Source organism: Haplochromis burtoni, unplaced genomic scaffold, assembly GCF_018398535.1.
Source record: "Haplochromis burtoni strain Fernald_Lab_line unplaced genomic scaffold, NCSU_Asbu1 Contig_456, whole genome shotgun sequence".
NCBI lineage: Eukaryota > Metazoa > Chordata > Actinopteri > Cichliformes > Cichlidae > Haplochromis > Haplochromis burtoni.
The window spans coordinates 243,231-269,115 of record NW_024582817.1 but is presented as its reverse complement, the minus strand read 5'-3'; the positions used below and the strand labels follow the sequence as shown (position 1 = coordinate 269,115).

The 25,885-nt window shown below is 39.3% G+C and overlaps 1 protein-coding gene across 1 annotated transcript in view; it reads left to right on the top strand.

The window, feature by feature from the left end:
- LOC102291928 (thyrotropin-releasing hormone-degrading ectoenzyme) overlaps positions 1-25,885 on the top strand; it is a 273,214-nt gene that overhangs the window by 174,162 nt on the left and 73,167 nt on the right. The window contains exons 6-7 of the mRNA XM_042213580.1: positions 10,807-10,920; positions 25,360-25,497. Coding sequence (XP_042069514.1) covers positions 10,807-10,920; positions 25,360-25,497 — 252 coding nt within the window. The remainder of the gene's footprint in view (positions 1-10,806; positions 10,921-25,359; positions 25,498-25,885) is intronic.

Genomic DNA, 25,885 nt, shown 5'->3' with positions numbered 1-25,885 from the left:
TGCCATAGAGCCGTGAGGAGCTCCATCCAAACAGAAAGTGAAAATCAGATTCAGTCCCTCTGCTCAAGTGAGGGATGAATATTTATCAGTGAGGGTCAGGCGGAGGGAGGAGAGGAAGAAGACGATGATCAAAGGCGCAGTTCTGCTTTGTTCTAAAGGAGGGGAGAGATCAAAAGAAAGAGAGGAAAAACAAAGGTGAAGGAAGGAAAGAACAAATCTGTTAAAAAAACAAGTGTTTTTATTATGTTTTAGTGCATTGTTGCATGATCACTTTGATGCATGTAAGATTTTTCAAACCATGGCAGCAACCTTAATTTCATTTCTAAAAATAGGTTAGTCCATTATACTGCTAAAGTAACTTGGTTCCCCCAAACAACTACTGTTCATCTGTGAAAATTTCACTCAGCAAGACATGAGCAGTACTTCTACTAAACATACAGCATTCATCAGAGTGCCACTTTACCTGTATTAAGGATTATTTAGCTGCTGGGAATTCCTGGGTATACCCAGAGAGCAAGGTTTCCAGACGGTGTACGCAAGGTTAGAAGAATAATACAATCTCATGTGGTTGTTGATTGGTGGAAATAGCATTCACTTAACCAATAGCCTAGATGCTTGGCTGCCCAGATAACAGTACAATTGGCATGGAGGAGTTTAAGTGTCTCAGGGTCTTGTTCATCAGTGATAGCAGTTTTGCAGGAGGATGACAGATGGATTGGTGTGAGTTCTGGCTAGTTAACCAAAGAAGGAAATCGGGACTATAAGCAGGACAAACATGGTACTCCACCACCAGTGGGGTAGTTCTCTACACCAGTACTACGTGGAGTACTCCGCATATGTGGAAGGAAATGTATGCGAAGGGAAAGATGCACAAGGAGCTCAGTTCTTTGGAATGGAGTCAGAGACTTATTACACCTCAACATTAAATGGAACCAGCTAAGGTAGCTCCCGATTGCCTTTTTGATGAGGTGTTTTGGGAGTGGACACACTGGAGAGATTACATCCCTCGGAAGACTTGGGAATGCTTAGCTGTCCCAATAGAAGAGGTGGGGGAAGCCAATGGAGTGAGAGATCTGGGCTTTTCTGCTTAGACATGAATGGAAAAAGATTCAGTTTTCTGTAGTACATAGAGAGATCTATGTACTACAGAAAAAAGTTATTCCCACCTTCATATGAAAGTACCCTTTGTGTCAACTAAGAAAAATACCAAACAGCTAACCAGCTAGTTCTACACTTGGTAGTTACTTACCAATAGATTTTTAGGTCTGCAGAGTAAAGTCAAAGCAGAATTGGGCAACTCCACTGATTGCAAAAGTAAGTCAGATTGTGCAGAATTTAATGAGGACATTATAGATCTTTTCCAGAAAAGTCTCAACAGCTAATTTTAAGTCATATTTGAAACTACAAGTTGCCCGTTACACAAATTCCAGTTATTTTTAGAGTAAAGATGCCAATAAAGCACATTAAGTTTTAAGGTACAGGTTTATAGCTACCTTGTGATTAACAAGTCACTATAATATGAGGAAAACATAAGATGTTGAACTTTACAGCTAAGCTCAACTGTAAAATCAAAGGTGGTCCATTTTTGTTTCCTACCTTGATTGTAACGAAGAAACTAGTTACATGTAACTGTTTTATATCACAAACAAATTTGCCTTGCCAGAATCTGCAATGCTTGCTGTAAGCCAGCTCTACAAATGAAGGTACTCATATCACCTGACAAGAATACTTCTCAGTGCTTGGTAATTGTCTGTGATTTCTTTCTACAATTAGAAATGTGCTTTAACGTAGAATGGAATAATGAGTGCTTTTTATTCTTTTTGTCGAGACTGCAGACCAAAGCTTGTTTACTCAGAGGGCAAAAAGCTCAGTGAAAAACATGAGGAAACCTTTAGTTTAGACTAGTTCAAAACATATATTAAAAATTAAGTAATTTAAATCATCAAATTTTCATAACTGAGAGGGTAAGTGGTCTGCTGTAATCTATCATATTTCAAAAGGAAACCATGCAACATTGCTCATCAATACCATAGAAACTTCCACACAAGACACCCCAAAAAGCCAGATGATCTGATTAGATTGTGGAACACCTGTCTGCATAGATTTGCATATTAATGAGAGAACAATGATCTCCCAGAAATTGCTTAAACTCCTTTATACTTTAACAAGTTCAAATTGATACCAGATGTGTAGCATTGCCTATGAGCTAATTAGCTTAATTAGCAGGAAACGGATAACTAAAGAACAATATGTACCAGAGCAGATGATGGGATTACATTTTGTTTGGCCTCGCTACATGGATTTGCATATTAATGAGGTAAAATTGTTTTAAAGCTTAGCATCGTTGATGACAAATTACTTCGTTTTTGTGACCGTACTCTTTTCTTGTGGTGGGACATAAGGAGATCTAAGCACTGTTTGTTGTACTTTATTAGCTATCTGTAACAACTAGAAAGGAAACATGAAGTGGCTGTTGATTCCAGTTTTGTGTTATCGATACTGTTTGATCATTTTCTGAACTCTGGGGGTAATATAACCATTTCACAGCCATCTTTGGATAGGGACTGGGCAAGTTCACCTTTCCTGAGCAATCCTTAAAACAAACATTGATTTCTGTGTTTCTGCTTTGCATTCATGCATTTGTCTCTGTCACTTTCTCAGCTTTTACTAAATTTAAAAGCCAGACACCATGTCCCATCTCTCTATGCCTCCTTTTACTGACTCATCATCTTTATTCCTGACGTTGGACTTTTCTTTCCTGCATCTTGAGCCTCAGCAGTCTTTAGTTTCAGCTTTGAATGTTTTCTTTTTTTGGCTTCCCTTGCTGCACTTTATGAACAACCCCACCTACCTACAATTCATGTGTTTAACCATGGAAACAGCATAACCATGGCAACCCGAGTCAACCCCCCTCTCCCTCTCGGCAGAAATGGCTGACCCACCAGAGGCGTTTTTGTGTTTTAATGAGGCTGAAACACCATGAGAGACGACAGAAAAGCTAATGAAGACAAGTGCGTTAAAAAAAATACAGAAGTTGTCATTTTTAATTAGCAGAGAAGTCGTAACAAGTATGGAGGATTAGTTCTTGTCATTGGGTCTGTCACCATGAAAGGAAAAAAATCTCTGCAGTGTAAAAATTAATTATATTTTCTCTTTGTCAAAAAGCTTGAACAAACTACACCAGGATGAATCAGCATGATGGGAGCTGAAAACTTACTGACCCACTTCCACCGTTATCAACCAGCTGGATAAAAAGTGAAATCCTTTTAAAGCAGGAGAACAGAGAATCAAATGTAAACTGTCATGTTTAATGGAAGAGCAACTCAGCAGCAGTTTGTCTGATAGAGCAAAAATCAAAGGGATTTTACTGCAGACTAGAAACTTGTTCTTTGATCAGAATCTTTATTATTTTAACAGAAAAATACACAAACTTCCCTAATTTCTGTTGGTGGACAAAACCAGTCTATCATTTGTTTGTTTGTTTTTTTAATTTATCCTTTCACAGCAGAGATTTTTCCTGCATGCACCATCATGAACTACCACCCATCACATGCAGTGTGTTTTGTGGCAATAAATTAAACTAAACTCAACTGTAAAAATGTTTGAAGCTGAGGATAGCTAGCTTTGACTGCCACCCAATCCACAAGGCCTCCTGGGTGCTTTGGTGAGATGTTTCAGTCATGTCCTACTATGAGAAGTCTCTCTCTAGGTGCTGACCTAGTGAATGAGTAGAGAGATTAAATCTCTCTGTTGACTTTGGCTCTCACTTGAAAGAGCTGGAGGAGATGGCTGACGAAAGGTAGATCTGGGCATGTCCCCTTAAACTGCTGCAACCATGCGACCTGGACCTGGATAAGCATTAGAGGATGGCTGCATACTGTTTAGTTTTAACTTTAGGATCACATGTACCAACCTCATTGTTTGAAATTCTTGCCATTTTTGTAATAAGCACCCACTATCATAACAATACATATGGGAAAGCGCAACAGCTCCCCTTTAAACAGCCCATTTCCATTTGATTTGTGAAAACAGGCTTTCATTTCTGATTAAGTCTCTTCATCAGCTAACGATCTGAATTCAGAGTCTAAGAATAGCCTGATGCAAATCTGAGGCAAATGCATTATTTATGATTTCGGGGCTGTATAAATAAAATTCATTTGGCTTGCATCAACTTCTTTACTCCCAAACATCTATCTAAACAGCAGGGAGTGGTGGAAGTGGAAGTAATGATAATGGGATAATAGCACTGCATAAATTTACATGTAGAATTTCTACCACACAATTATCTTTATTGTATTAAATAACAATGACAAAGGAGGACTCAATGACAAGAAATCACTGTTTACAAATGCCAATATAGTGCTTGGCACACAGCCGTAATCCCTGTCACAACCATTTAATGCTGTTGCCTCACAAACTAGCAAACATACAAGCAATCCACATTAATATAGTTAGTGCTAAACCCGATAAGAGAGTCAGATAATGAGGAAATATAAATTAAATGTCACTCTACTCATTCACTTCCTCCAACAACAAATCAAGCTAAATAGAGAGAAGAGTGACAATTTACGGGAAGATTAAAAAAAATCAGATTTGACTTTATTTAGTCCTTCCCGTGGAAAAACAATACCAAACTGAACAGCAGCGACTAACAATAATAAAGAGCGAATAAATTAAACTTACTCCCTTTAACCAAACCTCTTTGCTTCCTGCACTACAACAGGGAGTTAATTCCTTAACTTAATTAACGATAGTGGGACGACTGGACAAGAATTTGTCCCTTCCTGCAACACAACAGCTGGAGCTTGAAGACAAAAATAGGACTACATGAATAAATCTGTTGGCTCCGCCCCACTGAAACATAACCAAACATCACAGAGTCACAGTCATGAACATGAATGAATTAAACTCACTGCAAAGAAAACAGAAAACTAAACTGCAGAGAGTGACAGCAGTGATGGTACATCGGCAATATACAGTAAGTTGAACTAACATGAAAGGACTCGACTCTTTCACTCCCTGTAACAGTTACATTGAACAGTGATAAAGGTAGAACTAGATAAACTGAAATAATACCACTGGACTGTGACTGATCCATCTTCACATTAAACACAAAACTTTACAGCGCTCACACTGATATGATACACACAAGTTGGTGACTTATTGTATTGTTCATGGCAACCGTCTCACCTCCCACCAGCTTCTTCAACACACTGAGTGCTCTAAGGGTCATTCTTCAAAGTGCAGGGTTATAGTACTGGACAGGTGCAGTAGAGTTTAACCCAAACCAGGACTTTTATCTAAACATGCTATAGTCCCCAGTCACACAGGCCTAGAAACAGCTTGGCAAACTCCTAGCAACCACTGATTGCCGGGGAATAATGAGCATTCTCTGACAAGCTGCAACTGGTTGCTAGAGTTGATGACTATCATTATGAGATTGACACTTGCCCAATGGTAGTCACCGGTGGCTAGGAAAAAATTTATATTCTCCAACTGGTTGTTAAGTGGTTGCATGTACCGGCATGATGTTGCTAGGTGACATCAGTCACAATAGTGTGACACTGAAAGCCTTCTGCGATTTTTTTTTTGTGCCAAACATGTTGCCATGGTCATGTTGAAGACATAAAGTGTTCAGACATAAAACTCACTAACTACTAGCCAAGATGTAGAACTGTGAAGAGGAAATCGACAACATTCACCTTCAAAGTCAAAGAAATGCCTTTTGAAAAGTATTGGCTTCAGTAGTAAGGCACAGTTCTTACTCTTAAGGCATTTCTTCGAGTTTTACTACTGCTCTGTGACTGGTTAGTGAGTGCTTGTGGATAAGTCAGTGCCTTCATGCCGTGAATGATCCTTGGCAATCGGTTAGCAATCAAAGCCATCTCAGGGAGTTTTTTGGTGCAGCACCCTCTGTACTCTTTACTATCCTGGGTTATTGACTAGTCTCTGCCTGTGTGACAGAGGCAGCCAGTAAAATAAATGTAATAACAATAATAGTAATAAATAAATGACTGTTCCTTTCAATTTAAAATGATTACAAATTGGAAATTTACTACACATAAATAGTTAAAAAATATATATATATATATATATAAAAGTATTTAATAAATGTAAAGGTCTGCAGACTAATAGTCTGGTTACGTTCCAGCATCTGTGTGAGTATCGAGAGGAAGCAGCGACCTCGCACTCTTCCTGATGTGAGTACAACTTCATCTGGCACTGGTTTTCCATCCTATAAACTGCAGCGGTCCCTGCTGTGACTCTAGCTCCGCCTCAGGAAGTTGAACCAGTGTCTGTTGAGCCAGGCATCGGAAGCAGCCAGCTGAACAGCCTGCCAGCTCCCCACAGGGTGGTCGGTTTGAATCCCTGCCCAGACACAGACACAACCTGCCAGAGAGTGAGAGAAAGGAGTTAGTATGCATGTCTGGACACATTCTTCAGCTTCACCATATCTACAGGATGTGTGTGTGTGTGTGTGTGTGTGTCCATGCAGGTGAAGAGGTGAATTCCCTCCAAACTGTGCAGGCTTACAGAGCTGAGAAGAAGTGTGCTTCAAAAATATAATGTCACAAAGAGTTTCTATTTTGTCCTCATAAAAAATGCAGTAAAAAGGGAAAATCAGTCAAATGCGTATTTGGTCTATCCAACCTCTGGCTTTAATGGCAGCAGTGCTTCTAAGGACACTTTCACATGTTTACACAAAGGGACTGAAAGTATCAGTGAGCCACTTTCTCTGCAAAATGATCTCAGAACAAGACACAGCAACTAGAGTGAAATATGATTTAATAAATACAATATGCAGGAATTCCAATCGGTTACTCTTAAAAATTGTTTTCCTGAAGCGCACCCGCAGCTCATTAAGATTTCAGACATGCTGTGCAATATATTTAGAAGCATGACGGGGAAGAAAAAAGACTAAAACCAAGTAAAATATTTATTTTTTTAAAAAAAAAAAAGCAGGCGCTGACCAAATTACTTTTTACTCACAGCAGATGTACTGACAAGAATTCTTAGACTAAGTAACACGGTAAAAAAAGACTCAAGGGCATTACAAAACCTAACCACATGAATATAAAATGAAGCCAGATCAAAAAAATAGAGTAAAAATGTATATAAAAATAACTAAATTCATATCTGAAATTAGTTCTGCTACAGTTAAACTTAGCTTGTATGTTTTACTAGATCCTGAATGTGGTTAATCAGACGGGATTTTAAATCTCCACTCACCATCCTGCAGGTGGGTAGTTTTACAACTGCACAACCGACGTGCACCCTGTCCCCACTGTTTTTATACATCATGTGCTTTCCCTGCCATGTGGGACATACTGCTAAATATAAATATCTACAAATGTCAACAACACTTTCAAAATTAATTCTATTTTTCAGTAGTAACCGCTCAAAGTAAAGCAGCTGTATTTTAAACCAGCTAAGATTAGGTTGCTGTGGTTAACAATATTACAGGGGGGTTCCTGGTTGGCTTCAGCCTTTATTTGTGGACTTGTGGCCTGTTCTCCCCATCCTTGTGTGGGTTTGCTCCAGGTGTTCCTGTTATCTCCCCCAGCAAGATTTCCTTGTTAGGCTAATTGGATCAGTTAATTCAGCCTTTCCTGAGTCTACCCTGCTCCGTTTAATATGATATAGGAGTAAGGTTTGGCTGTGTTACACCCACATCCTCAACAAGCACATTAAAATAACAACTAGAAAAGCCTTTCCAATTTAGTCTAAAACATGCATTTTGGTCTTGCTGATCTTCTGTCACAAGTTTTCAATTCCGGTATGCCAAACAAACAAGAAATCTATAAGAAGGGGCTAATTGCTAATCAAACCCGACCAATAACAGCCCCCATCACTACTGACCAGGCTGCTAGTCTAGTGAAGTTAAGGAGGAAATATCAATTCCTATAAATCTGTATGTATTTATAGACGTTTAGGACATTGTACTGGGAGCACAGTCGACACATATAGAACCTCATTTGATTCTAATTACTGAACTGTCACTAACATTAGTGTTGTTTTATATCATTTGAAACTTTGACATGTTTTTAGTACACTTTGAAACTTGAGCCCATGATCTCATAAGGAAATTATTCTCTGAGATCAGAGAGTATGGGAGGCAAGACCTATGTGCCCATCGACTTCTTCAACTGAAAGTCTTTACGCAGCTGCAGGAGTCGCCCTCTGCAGGCCATTAGAAAGAACGCAGGTTTAAGCCATTTCTGAGGACGTTTGCTTTTCAGACCCAGAAGCTGCATCTGTTCTGTTGTTAGAATCTATGGAAAGAAGCCATAAAATGGCATTTTAACTGCTCTACGCACTAGTAGATAATACTAAATGAGATAGAAAGCAGCAAAGACTCATGATTAACAATAAAGGCAAGAAAAGAACACAGATGTAAATCATCGACCAGCAAGAGTCACAAAACGCCTGAGTCAGCATTGCAGTGTGCAGATGTTTTTGTCCTTTCAGCCCCAATGATTAACTTGGTTCCAATCCTGCCCTTCATTATATTTAGTAATTTCTGTTTTGACAATTTTACAAGATGTTTTCAAAAAGAGCTGCAGCATCTCCACCACCTGGGAGCATTTGATTATCTGCCTCATATGCCGCACTCGACTGAAGTAGATTTCCTCGCCCCCGCTGCCACATAAAGAGGGCCAGCCTCTGTTTTTTGGTGAAGGCGGATGCTCAATGTTCCTCCTTCACTTCTGAAACAAATAAAAAACCCTGGTCATTAATTTCTGATGCACTGAGCTCTCGCTCTGCAGGGTGACAGCATCTGTTGAAAGCTCCAGTAACTAATTGCATGAAAGGCAGTTCTGTTGTTGTTGGTCGGGGGATTAGCTTTTGTGCCCTTTTTGATTTATATGGAAAGACTTATAACACCACACTGCATAATTAAGTCTGAGTTTTTTCAGCTGCTTGCAGATATACCCAAAAACACTGAACACACACACACACACACTTAAGCACACACACACACACACACACACACACACACACACATGCACAGTCTAGGTACTTCTCTGCTTGACCACACAAACTTTGATCAGTTGAAGGACAATTTACTGCAGACATGCTGCCAAACGTACAGTCTCACACTCACTGTGCTGATGTATCAAAACTGCAGTGTGTGCTGTTTCTACAGATGGAACTTTAATCAGGGTTTAAAGGAAATTTGAGGTAAACTTTTTTTCTTTGTGCGTCTGAAGATTTAAAGGGAACGCTCAGACTCAGAAACAAAGCTGGTAGAGACGCCTGTTTGTTCCCCACCGTTTTCATTCAAACTGCGTCGCCAGGAAACAGCTTGGATCCAATAAATTACTCCTGTGGCTACGCGTTTCGCTATCAGCAAAGTTCACTCTATTTTCTTACGTGCTCTGCCTTTATTAAACTTCACTGCTGGTTTACTCTGACGAGGCTCCGAGGCAGCTTGAGAAAAGGCTAACAGTCCAATCAGGTGGTAGCATGCCAGCTGAATGAGAGCCAAAGCCTCCCCTTCCTTTGTCACACTTTGGAGCAACGTTGTTGGTTGCCCTATGGTGTTGTTGATGAGTGAACCTGCCTCATCACATCAGCTCAGAGCAGGCGAGGAAGCCAAGTCAGTCCTTCAGGAGGGGCAGGACTTGGAAGGCCGTACTCTCCCTGCTCAGAATTTGTCTGGATTTAATTGGATTTTCTTTCCTATGCACAACAAAAACAGTTTTGTATGTTCTAAAGATGGAATATGACATTTTATTCATTCTACAGGAGTGGTTGAAGAGCTGGTAATAAACTAATCTTGGACATATTGGACTAAAACCACTATGAAAATTCTGTGACTGTGGCATCAGCATTAGGTTTTTGATTTTTTACATAAATATCTTAACAAATATTGGATAAGTTGTGAAGATTAATTGTCTGTATCTAAATGTATGATACATATCTCTTAGTAACTTTCTGAAACACACAAATTCACACCCACTTCACGGTGTGACTGTGGAACTCAGAGTGGTTTATTTGTGGCAATTTTCATGCACACAACTCAATGAAACACAATCTGTTTTTGCATAATTTCAGCAATTTTGAACTTCACTCTAAAAGTAAAACGACCAGCTTTAAGAGATAAAATGATGGACATTAGTAATAAATTGCTTCATACCACATAAGCAGCAATTTCATGCAAACATGACTAAACTTCCATATTCGAGTAGAGGACATGTGTACATCAAGCTGCAGCATCTGGAACTGAAAAATGAAGCTCATGCAAATGCCAAAAATTGTAATTCTCAATTGGGCAGTCGAGGCTGGCTGCGAAAATAAACATGTTTACATCCAGGTACAAAAAACAGCATTGGTCTATTTAACTGCTTTATCCCTTAATCAAAACTCTACAGAGGGTGAATTTTTATTTAACTCACCCTTTTAAATGATATTGACATAAGTATGGCATTAACTACATCTATTTTAATACGTGGCTCTTTATTTTTAGAGGCTCAAATGCCACTGGACAGTTGATTGAAAGCCATTTCATGGCCAGGCGAGGCCTATTCTCTCCATAGATTGTGACAAATTAAGCAAAGAAGATCTGTTTCTGTTTCAAAGTAGCGAAGTGAGGGAGGCTCTAATAAACCTAGAGGGTAACTGTCACATTGCTAAGCTTAAGCTTTAAACACAGTGCTCTGAAAGCTAACGAGTGATGCTTCATCCATTAGTTGTACACAGTTTATGGTTTGAATATAAGAATGGGTTTCATAAAACAGTTTCATAAGAAATAACTCTTTAAGACATGAAAGCATATGAAATGATTTTGTCTCTGTCTTTCAGTGGTTCGGTGATCTGGTGACTCCAGTGTGGTGGGAGGATGTTTGGCTAAAAGAAGGTTTTGCTCATTTCTTCGAGTACGTCGGCACTGACTTTCTCTTCCCAAAGTGGAACATGGTGAGTGTAAACTTGACTTTTACTTCATTTATGAACAGGTATTAATGTGCCAGCCACACTATACCTTTGTTAGAAAGTTACAAAACATTTGTATTTTTCATTAATTTCATCATGACTACTGAAGTCAAAGAAAATTGCTGTTTAATCTGCAGTAATTTGCCAGTATGGCTCTCGTCTGGTACCTCCTGGCCTTTCCACAGATGGGTGAGCAACATCAAAGACAATCGCAGGGTACGGGACAGATCACGCATAGATCACAAGCATGACATGCCATGGCTAGCAGAGGAAACAGCCAGTGTAGGCATGTGAAAACAAGATCATTAACCTGTCCTCAGTTAGATTTGCCTGTTGGATGGGTGCTGGATCAGGATCACAACCACAGGTAAAGCTTAAAAGCACAATGATGCTGCTGGTGGTCAGTGGGATAAACTGAAATTAAAGGTTGGCTATTTTTTAGGTTATTTAATAGAAATATGGATTTTGCACTCATAAATATACATAATTTTATGTAATTATAGAATCTAACAAATATGTCTTTGAATTAATCCTTAATTAATAACAAACATAGGAATGTGTGCTTGTTTCTGGAGGCTGCCTTGTTGCCCTGCCATCTTGAGGGCGAATGTTGCTGTTAACTGTGTTTTATGTATGGTGCTATAGAGCACATAGGTACTATGTCAAACGTGGAGCAGAAGAGAACTTGTAGGTGTTCAAGTGCTATCGGGGCAAATTTTAATTCAGCACCCTGCAACAAAGTGTCTTGATGCATGCACAATCATCCAGGTAAGGAAAACCAAGAAAGCTGATTTTGTTCATCAGCACATAATGTTTTCAGTGGGAGAAACATGTCGACACGCATCCAAGTGACGTCTTCAGTCTCTTGGACCGTTCAGCAAAGAAATAAAAACTTAAAGGGAACAGACATCAAATAAAACCACAGACATGGATAATTCAATAAACAGATAAGTTACATACATGAAAAAAAGATACGTAATTGAATCAAATAAAATTAACAAAAAAGAATAGTAAAAATAAAACAAGCCTTGAAGGCATTGTTAATACAGTAGTGCTGGGGTGGGAGGATCAGTCCAGCATGGATGAGGAATATTTGAATTTGAGCGTAGCAGCTTTCTCATGTTGCATAACATCATTTGTTTTTGTTTTTACAGTTTGAAATCACTGATAAATAATTTGGTTACATTCACATATTATACGTATCCAAGTCCAACAATCAGTAGCGGTTTTTGATACGGGCGACACGGGCGGTTGCCCGGGGCAGCATCGTGGTGGGGGGCGGCATCAAAGGCATCGGCAAAAAACAAAAAACAAAAAAAAAAACCAATTGCTCGTACTCATGCTGCCCCGACATCAGCCAGCACATATTGGGAATGTCATAGGCACCGGTAGGCTTTCTATTGCCCATTTGCTGGGAGTAAGGGCGAGGTGCGCCTGCTGCTTGCGGCACAGGGAGGAGAGGGCGGGGCGGCGAGGGACTTATAATTTGCACTGATGTTTTTCCGAAATTCTATACGCGAAAAGTGAGCACGAGAGCCCTCGGTGCGCCTGCTCGCTGCTGAAGTCAAAGTAAACTTTATTGTCATCTTGGCTGCATGCAGTACACTATAGAGAGAGACTAAAGGACGAGGCTCCAGTTTCAGCAGTGCAAGTAAGCAAACAATATATATAAGAAGAGTAAGAAAATAAATATACACTTTAGGACTCGGGGTAAAGGGATCAATAACAATTTAAAATTTGTATTTTATATTTTGATGATTTAATGTCTCACGCACAACCTGTGGAAAGTGGAGGGAGACCTGCTGAGCACATTTCATTCATGATGTTTTCATCCATAATGATGTAAATCCAAGCCCATCATGTATTCATGATTTGAATCCTGGGTTGTGTGAAATCCCAGAAATACACCTTAGACAAAGTGAATCTGTGAACTAAGGTGTAGGTCTGTTAGGTTATGTTGTGGTGATCCTCGGGTTGGGGGACTTGTGTTCATACTGGAGTTCAAAATAAAAAAAAATTAAAATAAAAAAAGTTCAAAGCCATTGTGTCGTTGGATAATGGCAGGTCATCCTGAAACAAGAGGGAGTGTTCGCCCGGGGCGCCAAACAGGCTAGGACCGCCACTGCCAACAATATTAGATCTGTTTCAAACACCGTTTCACAAACAGCAGCAGCGGAAAGCCTACAGCAGAACAATTCAGCATATCCTCAACAAGTCACTTCAGTACCGCTGTTTACGAAAGTTACAAGCAACATGTTGAAAACCCCCGAAACATTTCACAAATTGTTCCCAGTTTTCCAAAATTGCAATAGAAATACAGTTCAGAATAGGAAGGGTTTTAAAAAATTGATTTTCCGGTTCAAATCGATTTTAGTTTGAATAACACAATATTGATTCATTAAATCTACATCTAAATTCATTTAAATATAAATGTATTTTGCCAGAAATGCCAGAATCTCAGGTTAAAGCTCACAAAAGTATTTCAACAACCACCAAAGAGTTAAAATACCAAACGATTAAAAAGCAGGTAAACGGATTCTGCGCAAAGATGTACACACAAAGTGCGACCCGACGGCACGTACATGGACACGCTGTTAGTGCTGAAAGCCGATATCTCACAGATTCTGAAGCTGCAGGTTTTGTCATTCTCCAATCAAAATTTCCTGAACCATCAGCAAAAGAAGATCAAAACTATGCTTCACATTTCATAAACATTGTCATGAATTCCCTCTTACTTTGGCTGTTTTGCTTCCACTACGATAAAATCACACTCCTTGCACAGCTCTTTCTCTCTCTCAGTGCACTCAGAGACCAGTTTACCGTCAGAAATCTCTGTTTTCTACATTATTTGCTTGCTTATTACGCACCAGCTTACCGTTGTGTATAGCACAGTCGGTCACTGTTTTTTTTTTTTCTTTTTCAAAAATGACCTCCAACAAGAAAGCCTAACTTCTGCAGTTCAATACGGAAAAAATCTAAACTTTTACAAATTCTGCCAAATTGCAAAACGCTTTGCTGTTTGTCTAATAAAACCTCTGTAACATTACTCTGCTTCACTTCAGCAGCATCAGGTAATGTTCGTCAACCATGTTTATTCATGGTTTTCTTCCATTTTTGATCTACCGCAGAATATTTTTAAGGCAGTGATCTGCTATAAAAAGCCAGGCCAGGAAAATCTCCTTAATGATTTTTTGTGTTTTATCCTCAGTGACTTTAACACAAAGGCATCTGCTACGATGCTTACACCTCTAAAGTCTCACAAGTGTCAGCGTTGTTTTTTATACATAGATATAAAAATATGGATATGTACTGATTAATGATCACAGTTCTAATATTTCTGACTGTCTGAGTCAAAATTGAATTGAACCGAATCTATTGGAGACCTCGTGAATCGGAATTGAATCAGTGACGATGCCCTAGTTAACAATTCATGTAGCATGATAAAGTGAGACTCTACCTTTTGTTGACCTGACAAAGATCAAATTTTGGATTTCAGGGCTGAGGAATGAACTCCTGATGTTATCTCAAGGAAATATTCTCATGATATGGCTTGTTTCACAGTAAACTGTGCAAACAGTCACTCAATAAGACTGATTATATTATATCACTCTCTTCAGCCTAAGATCTTTGATTTTGAACTGCACCATTACAGAGCTGTCTAACATGTTTTCACCTCGTAGCATCACGTGGTACCCTTTGTTACACTGAGTATCTTTTGTCACTGCTGTCTGATGTACCAGCTTTGGCACTACATTTGCGTTTTTCACCTACATTTACCTGCTGGTTGGGTTTAGGAACTAAAAGTATTAAATTGTAAAGTGTAAATGCAGGACCCCACCGCAGAAACCCTGCTGGTTAGAAAACGACAAGTTGGAAGTGACAACAGAGTCTCACTAATAGGATAACCCAGTGCATCACAGCCCACCAGTAAATAAAACAACACTGAGAAACACCAACAGCTTTGACAAAGCCCAATTTTTGTTATGCTCTGAAAATGGGAACAGGCTGACTTGTCTGAAATATTTTGTTTGTTGTTTTTGTGAAACTAAAACCAGATTTTAATCAGTTTTGCATTTTCAGACTCGTGTTAAACTTTGGGAACAGCATGTGAATCATAATAATCCACACTCAGAAGTTCACTTTCAGACTTTCTTAAGAGCTTAACCACCAGGTGTGTCTTCACAAAATGTCACTCTGGAGTGAAAATGAAGTCGCTAAAGACTTGGTGGTAGCAGCGCAGGTTCACTCACTTTTTGACAAACAGGAAATAAAGCTCTCTGCTGAGCATGTAGAAGTGCTTTCAGGTATTCTGAGGCTCTGTCTGCTCACTCATGAAATTTAATTTTTCTCCCCTCTTGTGGTTTTATGAGTCAGGATTTCAGCTCAAGGCCTCAGCCGGTCAGATATGAATTAGATTTTTTTCAGAGTATAGCACAAAAAACAATCTCCAGACACCAAATAGAACATAGGTAGAAGGCAGAAAATTTGATCTAAAGACAGAAAACACATCTCTCAGGGAGGCAAACAGGCTGGATATGAAATCAGACTTCAGACCTGGTTTATCTTTCCGTTCAGAGGCTGATCAGCCAGTGGACTCATTTTAACTGGTGCTGGTTGTTCTTTGGCAGAAAATTATTCTCAGTGGAAAGTGTTGACACAGAGGTCTGAGGATTATCCAGAGTAACTGGGACAGTTTTTGTGGACACTTTTAGCATCCCAAACAAAATACTGATCTAGTCTATTGTACTGGAGCAGTGACACAATAGCACTCAAACTGTGTTAGATAACAATACAGGATACATCTTCTCTCTAATAATTTGGTTGAAGTTACTATTTTTGAAACATTTCATAAAATTAACTGTCATAACTACTGGATTTAAATAGAGATTTTTCAGGTTATGGCCCATTTGCTTTGTACACAGAGTTCAGTGACAGCTGCAGCACATTAATGAGGAATGCAGTATCCCAGTAGAATCATTAATACAAAGGATGAAAGGCAACAACATGCCTGTAAAACAAAAACTTAACTGGGTCAATCTGGTGCAAAATCCAAGAACAGTCAGTGTGGAAGTGCAGTTCTTCAAAAGGCCACTTGGAGATGGCCCCCAAAAATGAGTAAATCCTGTAAGCACCCATTTAAAAACTGACCCCAAGATTTGCAGAGAAAATAAAGAGTCTGCTACAAAAACAAGTTAAAATAAAATTATACGGTAATAAAACAAGACTGTGTTTGCATCTAACATATAGTGGAAGAGATGAAGACAGCAACTTAGTAAAGAAATATTTGATTTTAAAGTACATTAAAACTGTACTGCAGTACTACTCAAGAAAGTATTCAATATTACTTGTTACTTTTTTTAAGTAATGCAATATGTAACCTAAATGTAATTTCTTAAACTACTTGTTACATTACTTTGCATTACCTTATAACATGCTGTGAAATACACTGTCAGATAATTACCAGTAAACAGTATGAACCTAAGGCGACAGTTCCACATGTTGACTCAAATCCCTTTGCTAATGTGGACACACACACATTAACACATTTTAGTGTTTGGTTCTTGCAGATAACTGAAGGGCTTTTGTAACGCAATGTAACTTTTAATTAACTTTAATGTAATTATTCAATTTAGTAGAGTAATGTATTACACTACTGTGTTACTGAAAAATATGATGTGATTACTAAATGTGTTACTTTGGAATGCACTACACCCAAAAACACAGCTGGAGGAAGGCTTGATGAGTTCTCGGTCATGTATGGAGGTTATTTTGTGCTTTGGTTTTCTTGGGCCAAAAAAATGTTTGAACATCATTGCACTCAGTAATGTTCCACCACTGCTGTCCATTTTCCATCCGGTGGTGTTGGCTAGTTTTAGGTCAACAGCACTCTAGTCAAGTGGCACTGGTGCAAGGCCTGTGCCAGCACACATCCCCATCCAAATCATAAACCCATTGTGTGGGATTTTTGAAGTTTCTAGTTTGAAGTTACCAGAACACAACACCCATTTCTTCATCTTCTAAACGGTTCTCATTTCCTGTCTGTGCCTCTAGAAAGTGCAACTGCACAGTTGGACACATTTCACAGAATGAGAGATGTGGTTGGATGGTAACAAACTGGAAACTGGAAATTCAATATTTCCACAACCATCAGTGCTTCCCACTGAGCTCCCAGTTTGACTTCAGGAGAATCTTTGAAGCAAATAATTGTATCAGCAGATCAGCTGTTAGCTGTTCTATTTTTAACAGCCTACCTTGTTTCTCTTCTCTCGGTAAAATCTTTACATAACTTGGAATACAATTGGATATACAGCATGGGTATAAGCACAGAGTTAAAAGCGGCTGTTGAGGAGGAGGAAGTCCTGACTGGGAGGTCTTCTCCTGAACTCTTCCACCTCCCTCCACTCACATCAATCGATACGTCCTTCCTTCTTTCTCTAAAACTGTTTCCTTGAAATTTGCCAGATATTCAGCTGTGAGTCTCCTCGGGAGGTAAAATCCTTTTTTCTTTTATTCTGCTCAGGTTCGCAAACAAATTGACTCAGAGGATGATTCAACTCAAAACAATATAAAATTAGAAATGAAACCTTCCTCAAATTTGCTCAAAGCCTCGCAGGGTACCCCTCCTCACCACCACCCCCACCTTCCTCCCCGAAGGACAAACTCAAGAAAGTTCTCCGAGAAGCGTTGAACGCCGCAGAACTTTAAATTACAGCACATGCACGCTTCCTGCTTTGTTTCTGCCCAAGTATGTTGTGATTTTCTTCCAACAGAGAATGTGCTACACTAAAACACCTTATCTTCTGCACGCACACACAGTCTGTTTCTGAGCGACATGGCATTTTTAAATCCCTGTTACTGCCGTTCTGCACGGCTGGACGCTTTAATAGAAACAAAGTGTTTCTCCAATAACAAGCACAACAATGATAAAGTGAACTGGTGCTGATAAAATAATTTATTTCTAATGCAGGTTTTTATTTAAAAAAAGGCCATTTCCATCAGCTGTGAGTCACAGTGCTGCAGGGCCAGGAGCAAAAACACAGAGAAGGCAAACAAATATAAATATAATGAGGGCAGGAATAGACTGTTTCTGTGTTAGTCAATCAGTCCCGTACCCAATCAACTGGCACTATGACCACAATATGAAGGAGAGGTTATATATTCAATCTGGCCTGGGCTTGCATAGGAAAATGAACACTAAGTGGTCAAAAATCGTGACACCTGGGTGTCAAGGATTGGCTGTGTGGCAGCCAGGGAGTGGACCCAAATGAAGAAGTTAGGAGACAGGAAGTGGATTTAAAAACTGCCTTAATAATGATAAGCCGCAAGGATACGACAAAACAGGTAATTAAAATTACAACACAGGAAAACAGAAATATACAGCTATAGTATGAGGGGCAATGTGGCAAAAATCAGATCAGGATAATAACGATGATAGAAAGACAATAGCACACCTGGCACACTGAACAGTGTTCAGCTGTTTTGTTAAACAAAGCTAGATAGAGCTGACTGTGGTGTCAGTCAGTGGGTGCTTTCATTGTGTAACTCATTTGGAAATAATAAAAAATAAATAATTAAAAGCAGTCCACTCACCTAAACATGGTCAACGAAGCTAAACGGAAACCTTCAAATTGTGGATTTTATGAAACAGTGGGTGACACTGATGGTGACTACAGAGTTTATAATAACAATTATAAGGGCAGCACGGTGGCACGGTGGTTAGCACTGTTGCCGCACAGCAAGAAGGTCCTGAGTTCAGTTCCACCATCAGGCCGGGGTCTTTCTGTGTGGAATTTGCATGTTCTCCCCGTGTTTGCGTGGGTTCTCTCCGGGTACTCCGGCTTCCTCCCACCGTCCAAAGACATGCAGCTTGTGGGGATAGGTTAATTGATTAATCCAAATTGTCACTAGGTGTGAATGTGAGTGTGAATGGTTGTCTGTCCCTATGTGTTAGCCCTGCGACAGACTGGCGACCTGTCCAGGGTGTACCCGGCCTTTCGCCCTATGACAGCTGGGATAGGCTCCAGCGCCCCCCGCGACCCTGAAAAGGATAAGCGGAAGCGAATGGATGGATGGATGGATAATAAAAATAATAATAAAGTAAACAGGACAAAAAAAATCTCAGATGCAAAATGCCTTAATGGGAAGTTATCCCGCCGGTCCCTGCTCAGATATCAGAACCGTATCAGTCCAACCGGCAGGAGACAGAGAAATATCCGAATGGCTTATGGTGCGGGAACAACTCGAGGATCTGGGACACATTGGTACGGAGACATACAATAGGAAGTTGAAATGTTTGAGAAAGACAGAAAAAGTGTTGTAAATGAAGCAAAAAAAGAACCTTTGGCGGAGCTTTGTGTGCCAGCTTGTAACCTTGGTGTGTTTGATTCCAGTCCAGCGTGATCAAAGCTTCTCTCCTAATCACAAGTGCTTAAAAGTTAATGTGCCCTCCCCAGGGATCTGCCAACTAATTATTTTTAAAGCAGAATTAAACTTGGTTTATACAAGTGTAACGATGGCCTGTTTCTCCAGTACTTTAATGAAAAGCCAAATGAACGAAATCAGACATTTTCTAATAACTCTGGCGCCAAAATACCAATACAGCCCGTTAATCTCAGCTAAACACAGCAGTAATGAAGGCACAGCAGGAAAAATTAATCATAATTTTATCCCAGCGTGAACTAGAACAGTTCTTATCTGAAAAATGTAATGGCGCTTTCTAAATATTTTACTTGTTCTACTTTTTTAATGAAAAGTCCTAATTTGCTGATAAACATAAGACATTGTCTTCTCCTCAAGTCAAGACATTTGAGAGAACTCAAATGAAATGTGCCTTTTTCTACTCTATTAAACAAAAAGCGAAAGCTGCTTTGAAAAAAATAATAATGTTCATTTCTAACTTCTACACAAAGTCCATTCTCCTTTATGTGTAGGGATGGGTATCGTTTAGGTTTTATCCGATACTGGTGCCAAACCGGTACTTTTGAAACGGTGCCGGTGCTTAAACGGTGCTTAAACCGGTGCTTAAAGAATGGAAAACACAAAATTGGTCCAAAAACCTCTCATGTTCAGCTGTTTCTTTGTAAAAAGATAGCAATGTTAGCTTTTCCGCAGCTATAGGGGATTTATGGTATCACTCTTGGCTGGAAGCAGTGCTTAAACAATGGAAAAAACACAAACTTTGTCCAAAAACCTCTCATGTTTAGCTGTTTCCCACTTTTTCTTTGGTCATTTTAGCCTTTTTGGCCAGGGTGAAGGGAGTATCTGCCATCAAACAAGAAGACAGCCGCATGTAGCTATGATGATGTTTGCTAGTTCACCTTACATGCATTAATGTAATAACGTGGTTAGCCTACTCAACGTAAATTACACACGAACAACATTAAGCTACTCACGCAGAGAAGAACGGCTGCTGCTGCCATCATCATCCGTCATCATTTCTGCTACACTGGCAGGGCTAGGGGCCAGGACTCTCCTCTTCGGGTTTTTGGGGGATGTTGCTAACTCCGGGTCCGATAACAGGCACCACACCCACAGTAGATGTGCTCGGTGTGAGGTCTCGCAGCAAGCTATCAAATACGGCGCATTTCTCGGCTTTTAAAAAAAACGCTATGCAGTCGCCAGGTGTTTCATCGGATTTGAGGTGTTACCTCCTTTGACAGTATCACAGTATCAGCTTAAAGCACTTGTTGCAGGCTGCTGAGTTTGCATATTTTGCTGTGAAGTACAGCCAGACTTTTGACCGCTTCGCCTTGGGCATTTTTAATCTGTAGCTCTGCTCTAAAAGAACGTACGTACCTGGCCCGCCTACTATCCTCGGAAACGTAAAATGATTGGCTAGAATCTAAAGTGTATTACATCTCAGGAAAAAAAAGCACCGAAATAAAGCACCGAAATGTGTAACACCCAGGAAAAGATTTTATGTGATCCTTCTGAGACTTTGTCTTTACAAGGGGACACTACATTTAGGCTTTTCTGCACTTTAGATGGGAGGTAAACAATAGTCACTTTATTGTGTCGTATGATGACATATGTTTTTATACTTTCTGTTTTTATGTGATATTTATTTTTATCCCAAATATCTGCATGAGGTTGGGCCTCAGGAGATTAAAAACAGGTGATGGGTCACTGGTGACATGGTAGATGATGAGAGGTTAAGCAGTTAAAATGATCTCTTACAGCACTGGTACTCATAGCATAAACACATTTCTTTGCCTTTTTTTATCGCTGACAGCAGAACATCTGTTTATCTGCTCTGCATACAGAGAGCAGGTCAGAGGTGAACGTTGACTTCATGTTGAAGAGAACAGAGAAATATCAATATTCAGCCTCTTCGCTCATCTTTCAGAATCAGAATCAGAATCAGAATCAGAATCAGAATCAGAATCAGAATCAGAATGGGGTTTATTGCCAGATGTTGAGGTTTACAACATTAGGAAATTGCTGCGGTGCTTCAGTGCAAACAATAAGAATTAAAGTGCTATGTAGAAAGAAAGATATGTGCAAGAATTAAAGTGCTATGTAGAAAGAAAGATATGTGCATGAATGAAAAGTTTCATGGACATATTTAAAGGAGGAGAAAAGACTGTGTTTGCATTCACTTTAATAGCACATGTTTGCTTACAGCACTGAACCAGCTGTGAAATCAACAAGGTACTAAATGATTAAAGCTCAGGGCAGGTTGTTTGCCACATTAAGCATATTTGTAGTTATTTCTCAATATGATGTTTATGAGGATGTCCAAAGACATGCAGATAGTAGAGTTGGGTTAACCAGTGATTCTAAATTGACTGTAGGTGTGAATGTTAGTGTGAATAGTGGTTTGTCTCTCTGTGTTAGACCTGCAACAGACCGGTGCCCTACCTCTCGCGCTATGGTAACTGGGATATGCTCCAGCACCACCACGATTTGAATTGAATTATCTGGATGGATGGAGTTTAGGACTCTACTGACTTGCACACATCTCTTGCATAACATCTCACCAAAGTAATACACAAAGCTTCAGCACTCTATGCTCGAGGCAGGATGGACAGATGAGCAGTCTTATAACTGAAGCAGTGCTGGTTCTCAGCCATGAATGAATCTGATGTGAGACAGCATTAGACTTTCTGAAAAGGGAAACTTCAAACTGAATAATTGTTTGTTTAAATTCCACCTTCCGCCTACACAGTCCCCAGAAGAAAAAGTCACTATGATCTCAATATCTCTCACTCCAAACATGTTTAATATCTCAGTTCTGCTTTTGTTGTCGCTGTTTTGATGGAAATGAATGTGGTTGGCAGCTTCTTGGTAACATAGTTACACACAGCACAAATCTTGTGTGACTGAATTATCATGTTGGCTGACATGTTTCTCATGTATGTGCTTCTTTATGTCCTGTGGCCATAATTAGATTGGATGTGACATTCAGAGAATTTTCCTTTGGGCTATTTTACTGAATATGAGAAACATGAAATATTCCAAACAACATCCAGCATGTTTCTAGTGAAATGGTACTCAGACAAGGTAAATTATTGTTTTGAATGTTATCAAGCACAGTTTACAAGTTCATGACATCTGCGTGATATGTACATTAATTGTCCATTAACCGCTGGAAGCCCTCAGGGACGTGTCTTCTGTAGCCTCACTCCCCTAATGATTTTTTCCACTGTGTGTTGTTTGATGTCTGTCTTTGATTGAGGGAACCTGCCGGCAGATGGTGGAATTGTACACACACTCTCTCACACATCCATGTCATTAGTAATCATTCTCTCATCTTCATCTTTTTAACTGCTAGATGAAGGTGTGTTGAAGAGGGGTCCTATTTCACTGCAGGGCAACCTGCACATGGCAAATAAAGCCTTGATTGATTGATTGATTGATTGATTGATTGATTGATTGATTGATTGATTGATTGATTGATTGATTGATTGATTGATTGATTGATTGGCTTCATTGGTTACCACATGAGGCAGATGTACCAGGCTTTGTTTGAAGCACATGACATATAAACATATTGTATTAAAACCAAAGAATATACTTGAACATAGATGGCCAATCTTGTGTGCATCATCAGTATCAGTAAAAAACTAACATCCAAGGTTCTTCATTATAATGTTTTTTGAGCAGACCTCACAGTCAATCAAAACCAAAATGGTTTTGTGGCCTTGGGGTGATGAAATCAGAATGAAAGTGCCACACAGAGTGCTGTCTGCTACCCAAACGTGACATGCTAAAATGACACCAAAATGAAGAGGAGGCTAGAGCGAGGAGGGAGGAAGAAAAACAGGTGGTGAGGAGGAGTGACAGCCTGGAAGTGAAGGAAGACGGAGCGATGAGACGAGCAGACGTTTCAAAAGTTCAGCAGCTGCTCCTGAACGCCGTCCTATCCCTCCGTCTGTGCGTGCATGTTTGTGTTTACCCTGACTGTTGGCCTATTAGCCGTCCCTCCACATGTGGGTCCATCTGGTTCATAATGAACATATGGACCAGATGGACCCCCTATTTCTCTCTCTCCAGGTGATTTAAAGTGTCTGTTAATTAGAGCTGATGTCTCATTTAGTCTTATTTTCCCCCTTTCTCATAGCCACAGTTAGTTTCATCTAAATGTGCCATTTAACTAATTGACTAATTGTATAATTCATGGTGGAGTCCCTGAACTGTCTGTTTACCTCTGTGTGTGCCTTTTTGCTGACTCTGAGATGAGAGCAATAGTCTGTCTTTTACCAGGAGTTTGCTAAATACTTCGAGGAGGAATCCTGTTTTAAACAAAGCAGGAAAAAAATTAAAATTAGTCAGATCTGCAACTCTTCTGGCTACCCATCAACAATCATTAAAAAAAAAAAACAGCTGTTTGTCTGAAGGCACTCATACCCACTGAGATTCAAACTGCCATCACTTTTTCTCGCCAGATATCAGACAGTTCATTGCTGCAGATGAAAAACAAATTTATAAAATTAATCTGGATCCCGAAGTTAGACTCCCCTGACTGTTCAGTTTCTGTGTCGAGATATTGAAACTTAAGACTGCTTAACAAGATGAAAATGTGACAAATCAACATCAACGGTCACTCACCAAGAAATAGTCTGATCCCAGCAGATGCTGCAAAATCCACGTATATGTTGATTCTTTTGTTCATTAAAACTTTTGTTTAACAAGATGCAGGATCATTAAAACTACATCTACTTAATGCCCACTGCTTTAATCCGTGAATTACACCTAACCTCATGGACCAAGAATTAGCCAGATCCCTCCAGATACTGTTAATTTAAAAGGAAAAAAAGTTACGTTTAGTCTATTCATTAACATCTGAAACTTAATAAGCCAACAATTCTATTGCTTAACAAGGAAGAGGTTCATTAAAACCAAATCTCCATAGTAAACACTGTAATCCATGAATTAGACAGTGCCACACTTCTCTGGATTTAGCCAGATCCCAGGGGTAATTTAGACAGAGCTCATTAAATCTCCACATGCTTGCAGATGTCTATTAAAACCTCGAAACCAGAAAAGCCGATGAGGAGAGGAAACAAGAAGAGGAGTAATGGGAGGGAATGAAGACAGCAAAGAAAGGAGAGAAGATGAGACATGGGATTGAGGAGAGATCAAAAGAGAGAACAGAAAACATCGAAAGATACACAGTGGACACAATTAGAAAATAATCACAAGGACGTAAGCAGAGAAGATGGGCGAGAAACTGCAAAAGCTGGATATGGTGAAGGTCCTGAGGAAAGAAGCAAAGAAACAAGATCAGGAAAGGAACAACAAAGATCCCAGAAAGCACCGTCTAACTACAGCTGAACATTTGTTCTACATATAAATGTTTAACTAGAATCTGTCAAAAGCTGAGCTGGAACGACACCATAAAAGTCGAAAAAGACAAAGAGACTCCCATACTGTGTGAGGGCAAAGCATCCAGTCCTTTTACTAGGAAACATGTTTTAGTGAGATTCACTGGATTTCTGGATCTTGGTTCAGCTTTGAAATAAAACGAATAACAGCCAAGTCAATTTTCTAGTTATCATAGCCGCTTTTTCTTTTCTTTGACCTTTTGCATGTATTTTTATGACATAAGGCTTAATATGCACACAACACTGTGCTACATTAATAATACATTAAAGTGATCTATGTGCATGCAGTCCTATTATATCATGTTGGCTGGTGAAGGCTGGAATATGGTTGCTCAAGGCTAGTTAAGATGTTTTGATCATTTTCAATGAGAGGTGCCTGCAGTTTGATTTGGGTCTTTGTTGACTATCAGACCACTAATATAGTCCTCTACTAGTAATATCATTTCTTTGTTTTCTGTCACTCTGCTGTCAAAGTTTAAGAGGTTTTTCAGTGGTGCCATCCACTGAATCAGCCTTAAATACTGCATTATCACAATCATCATTCTCATGATCAAAGTGAAATATAATACCTGAAAAAGTCCAATTTTTGTGTTTTCAGGAGAAGCAGCGCTTCTTGACTGATGTCCTTCATGAGGTGATGCTGCTAGATGGCCTGAGTTCCTCCCATCCAATCTCCCAGGAAGTGGAACAAGCGACAGACATTGACCGCGTCTTTGACTGGATTGCCTACAAAAAAGTAAGAAACCACTTTCAACAGAAGTAAGATTGTTGCACTATAAATGTACCTGTGTGATCATGCTCGCCAGTGAATGTTTGAATACCTCTTCAATGTGTTCTTTTTTATTATTATTATTATTATTATTATTATTATTATTATTATTATTATTATTATTATTATTAATGATGATGATGATGATGATGATGATAATAATAATAATAATTAGTATTAGTATTAGTATTATTAATATAAATAATAATATTTTAACAATAAAACTTCAATATGTTCTTGTTTTCCAAGCAGACTTGGTGTGGGAGCCAAGTTAAGATAGTTCATATGTTTTAGTATTTATATTTCGCTGTTGTTAAGCTTGTTTGTGTAATTAATAATTTTAGGAAATAGATGC